Raw genomic sequence first — 5,729 nt, 5'->3', positions numbered from 1 at the left:
AGCTGGGTGGAGTTTTAGGGAAATGGAGGAGAGAGAGAGAGGGTGAGCACGAGAGGAGATTGGCTGAGGGTGGGTTTAAATAGGAAAATTTAATAATAAAAAATTAAAATATAATTGATGTGGAGCTGCTTAGTCTAATTTTACAGTGCACGTGGAGCCGTTTTCTTGGAAAAAAAGAGGAGGGAGAGAACGTGATGAGGGGGTAGCTGTTGGGGGTTTGACGCGGGAAGCAAAATAATTTGGGATTATTTTCAAATAGTTTCAGGTATTTAAACGAAAATAATTAAATAAATAGTTACGGGTATAAAAAAAATAAACCAATTACGGAATAATTATCTACAAATAAAAACATACATGTTGTGCTAATACAACAGTTGATACGAAATAGTCGAAATATACACATATTGTATAATTAAACTAGAATAAATAATAATAATAATATATTTACTTACATTTAAAATCAAATAATTATGTGACAATTATTTACACGATAAAACGTATCAGTTATGCTAATACGACAGCTAATACGTAATAATTAAAATAATATAATAATTTACACAAATAATACGTAATTAATAATTTAACATAATACAAGAATTATTATGTAATAGTATCAGTAACACAACGGATAAATTCCAGAAATTTTCATTGCACTAAATTAATTTATGAATATCAAAACCATTTAAATAACTATATAATCAGATTTTTAAATTATAGAAAATTCTAGAAAATCGAGAAAAATACAATACTCTTTTTAAAAATAATATTTAAAATACCAAAAATTTATTTTAACTAATATTAAAATTTTACGGTCATTACATTCTACCCCCCTTAAAACAAATTCCGTCCTCGGAATTAAAATAATGGTGATGTATAAAGAACCCAAGGACAGAGATATGGAAAGAGATACTTAACTCAACACCTATAGAGAATGATTCAAATAACTACATTTTCATAAGCAGGGAGAAAGTAAGACAAGAACAATACAGGTATAGTACAAGATGTGACAACTAAGATTCAAGAAACAGATGAGGGTATCGTTGTCTCATTTCAGACTCAGTCTCCCAAGTCGACTCGCCAGGAGAATCTGGGTGCCACATCACACGAACGAGCATAACTGTCTTGTTCCGGAGAGTCTTCTCTCTTTGGTCCAGAATCGCCACGGGTTGTTTCTCGTATGTCAAATCAGGTCGCACCTCAATCTCCAAGAAATCTACGATATGACTCGGATCTCTGACATATCTCCTCAACTGAGAAATGTGGAATACGTCATGCACTCCAACCAATGCGGGTGGTAATGCAAGTCGATACGCCACTTCTCCAACTCTCTCTAATACGTCGAAAGGTCCCACATAGTGTGGACTCAACTTCCCACGCCTTCCAAAGCGAATGTTACCTCGGTTGGGGGAAATCTTTAGGAACACATGGTCTCCTGGCTGAAACTCCAAGTGTCGACGCTTCGCATCCGCCCAATGCTTGAATCGGTCTTGTGCTATGCGAAGTCGTTCCCGAATAATTCTGACAGCATCAACTGACTTGTCAATCAACTCCGTCCCAAAAATCTCTCGTTCACCAATATCGTCCCAACTCAAAGGAGAGCGACACTTCCTCCCATATAATGCCGCGAAAGGAGCCATTCCAATGCTAGCCTGGAAGCTATTGTTGTATGAAAACTCCACCAAATGCAAGTGATCTTCCCACGACCCGTGAAAGTCAAGCATACATGCTCTAAGCATATCCTCTAAAATCTGAATGGTCCTTTCCGATTGCCCATCGGTCTGAGGATGATAAGCTGTGCTGAAACTGAGATTGGTCCCAAGGCTCGCCTGCAAACTCTTCCAGAATTCTGAGGTAAATCGGGTATCACGATCTGAAATGATCCATACTGGAACTCCGTGCAATCGTACGATCTCCTCCATGTATTTCTGAGCAAGATGTTCCGTTGACTGTCCTACTCGGAATGGAATAAAGTGAGCCGATTTGGTTAATCGATCTACGATCACCCAAATAGCATCATTCTGTCTAGTGCTCCGAGGTAAGCCAGTAACGAAGTCCATGGTGACATGTTGCCATTTCCACTCCGAAATAGGTAATGGCTGCAATAGACCTGCGATGCGTTGATGCTCTGCCTTCACCTGCTGACATACGAGGCACTTTGCCACACTACGAGCCACATCTCTCTTCATACCACGCCACCAAAAGTTTAGTTTCAGATCCTTATACATCTTCGTTCGATTGAATTTGAAGATTCATCAAGGAAGCGGTGACCCCTGGAAGTATAACTTCTATACTCATCTCTCTCACTTCCTGCTAAAGTCTCCACTGAGCTGTGAGGGTCATGATTGCTGGCAAACGGCTCAAAGCATCTGGTACTACATTGACCTTGCCAGGGTGGTACTGAAGGTCAATGTCGTAATCTGCCATTAGCTCTAACCATCTGCGTTGTCTCATGTTGAGCTCCTTCTGAGTAAAAATATACTTCAAGCTCTTGTGATCCGTAAACACTTTCACTTGCTCTCCCTACAAATAATGTCTCCAAAGCTTAAGAGCAAAAATCACAGCTGCCAACTCCAGGTCATGGGTAGGGTAATTCTGCTCATGCTTCTTCAACTGACGAGAAGCATACGCTACCACATGACCATCTTGCTGAAGCACGCATCCCAATCCTCTTCCTGATGCATCGCAAAACACCTCAAAGTTCCCGCTCTTATCCGGTATTGCAAAGACAGGGGCCGAAATCAATCGAGACTTTAACTCCTCAAACGCCTTCTCACAAGCGTCAGACCAGACGAATTTAATATCCTTCCTCGTAAGACGCATCATCGGTTCTGCAATCTTCGAGAAATCCTTGATGAACCGCCGATAATATCCAGCTAATCCCAGGAAGCTCTTAATGTCGGACACCGACTTAGGGGTAGGCCAATCCTTAACAGCAGCTACTTTATCCTGGTCCACAGATATGCCGTCTCCTGACACCACGTGTCCTAGAAATGCAATGCGGTCTAGCCAGAACTGACACTTACTATACTTGGCGAATAACCGATGCTCTCTCAAGGTCTTCAGCACGTACCGCAAATGCTCCGCATGTTCCGCTTCACTCTTAGAGTACACTAGGATATCATCAATAAAGACTTCTACAAACTTGTCCAGCACATCATAGAAAACCAGATTCATCAGGTTCATGAATGTCGCTGGTGCATTAGTCACACCAAACGGCATCACTAAGAACTCATAATGTCCATATCTCGTCCGAAACGCAGTCTTGGGAACATCAGAGTCCTTGACCTTCACTTGGTGATATCCACTCCGCAGATCCAGCTTAGAAAATACTCTCGATCCTCCCAATTGATCGAAGATATCATCGATACGGGGAAGCGGATACTTATTCTTCACTGTCACAGCATTCAACTCCCGATAGTCGATGCACATCCGCTTGGATCCATCCTTCTTTCCCACGAGCAACACAGGTGCTCCCCAGGCCGATACACTGGGTCGTATCAAGCCTCTCTGCAAAAGTCTCCACTGAGCTGTGAGGGTCATGATTGCTGGCAAACGGCTCAAAGCATCTGGTACTACATTGACCTTGCCAGGGTGGTACTAAAGGTCAATGTCGTAATCTGCCATTAGCTCTAACCATCTGCGTTGTCTCATGTTGAGCTCCTTCTGAGTAAAAATGTACTTCAAGCTCTTGTGGTCAGTGAACACCTTCACTTGCTCTCCCAACAGATAATGTCTCCAAAGCTTAAGGGCAAAAATCACAGCTGCCAACTCCAGGTCGTGGGTAGGGTAATTCTGCTCATGCTTCTTCAACTGACGAGAAGCATACGCTACCACATGACCATCTTGCTGAAGCACGCATCCCAATCCTCTTCCTGATGCATCGCAAAACACCTCAAAGTTCCCGCTCTTATTTGGTATCGTCAGGACTGGGGCCGAAATCAATCGAGACTTTAACTCCTCAAACGCCTGCTCACAAGCGTCGGACCAGATGAATTTAATATCCTTCCTCGTAAGACGCATCATCGGTTCTGCAATCTTCGAGAAATCCTTGATGAACCGCCGATAATATCCAGCTAATCCCAGGAAGCTCTTAATGTCGGACACCGACTTAGGGGTAGGCCAATCCTTAACAGCAGCTACTTTATCCTGGTCCACAGATATGCCGTCTCCTGACACCACGTGTCCTAGAAATGCAATACGGTCTAGCCAGAACTGACACTTACTATACTTGGCGAATAGTCGATGCTCTCGCAAGGTCTTCAACACGTACCGCAAATGCTCTGTATGTTCCGCTTCACTCTTAGAGTACACTAGGATATCATCAATAAAGACTTCTACAAACTTGTCCAACACATCATAGAATACCAGATTCATCAGGTTCATGAATGTCGCTGGTGCATTAGTCACACCAAACGGCATCACTAAGAACTCATAATGTCCATATCTCGTCCGAAACGCAGTCTTGGGAACATCAGAGTACTTGACCTTCACTTGGTGATATCCACTCCGCAGATCCAGCTTAGAAAATACTCTCGATCCTCCTAATTGGTCAAAGATATCATCAATATGGGGAAGTCCGCAGATCCAGCTTAGAAAATACTCTCGATCCTCCTAATTGGTCAAAGATATCATCAATATGGGGAAGAGGGTATTTATTCTTCACTGTCACAGCATTCAACTCCCGGTAGTCGATACACATTCGCTTGGATCCATCCTTCTTTCCCACAAGCAACACAGGTGCTCCCTAGGCCGATACACTGGGTCATATCAAGCCTCTTTGCATAAGATCATCCAACTGAGTCCAAAGCTCGGTCAACTCAGCCGGAGGCATACGATAAGGGGTCTTGGAGATCGGAGCAACTCCAGGCTTCAGTTCTATGGAAAACCCAATTGCTCGATCCGGTGGTAATCCGTAAATATCATCGGGAAACACATCTTCAAATTTCCGAACTACAATTGGCTTCTCGGGTTCCACCTGCATGGCAGCAAACGTTGCCTTCTTCGGTCTAGCTCTGTACTCTTCCGGTCCAGCCGATGTACTACTACTGAGGAATTCAAACCTCGAGTGATCCGGTATCTCAAATACTACGCTCCGACGACGACAATCAATGGTGGCAAAGAACGACCCCAACCAATCCATCCTAAAAACTGCATCAAAGCTCGGCAAATCTATCACCAGAAAATCTGCGAAGAGTTCCCTCCCACAGATGACCAAGGGCATGCTTCATAACCACTAGATGCTACTAAGACACCACTGCCCGTGTTGATATTCCAGCCCGTAGTCAGAGGAGTTATAGGAAGAGAATGGGCACTCGCAAATCGACGAGACAAGAAACAATGGGAAGCTCCAGAGTCAAAGAGCGATAAAGCAGGGACAGAGGAAACAAAAACCTTGCCTATTATAGGAGGATGAATGCAACTAACTTAGTATTCATAAACAATCCTATCATGATATCATTATGTAATAAGAAAATTCATATGCAATTAAGACTAAGATGAACAATTCTTACCAGTGATAACTTGATCGTTCGCCTCAGCTTCTACGGCTGACATCATGAACATCTGTCACTGAGGTTGCTGCCTGTGTGCTTCCTGATAAAGCTGCTGCTTTGGAGGGAGAGGTCTAGTTCGAGGATAGGATCTGTGCTGAGGCTGTGCTGCTGGTGCAGGTCGAGGTGGAGCTGGAAGAGCTGCTCGAACTGGAGGTGGGGGCAAACGAGCCTGCTGCC

General features: G+C 43.4%; 1 protein-coding gene across 1 annotated transcript; it reads right to left on the bottom strand.

Moving 5' to 3' along the window:
* LOC109835416 lies at positions 4,763-5,221 on the bottom strand. The gene has a single exon (XM_020403392.1). The coding sequence runs from the start codon at positions 5,219-5,221 to the stop codon at positions 4,763-4,765; it is 459 nt and encodes a 152-aa protein (XP_020258981.1).

The sequence above is a fragment of the Asparagus officinalis genome, chromosome 1, assembly GCF_001876935.1.
Source record: "Asparagus officinalis chromosome 1, Aspof.V1, whole genome shotgun sequence".
Lineage (NCBI taxonomy): Eukaryota > Viridiplantae > Streptophyta > Magnoliopsida > Asparagales > Asparagaceae > Asparagus > Asparagus officinalis.
This window is presented reverse-complemented; position numbering and strand designations above follow the sequence as displayed.

Bases quoted from the DNA above. Each gene is read 5' to 3' on its own strand.
- LOC109835416 (XM_020403392.1), bottom strand. From the start codon at position 5,221: ATGCCCTTGGTCATCTGTGGGAGGGAACTCTTCGCAGATTTTCTGGTG.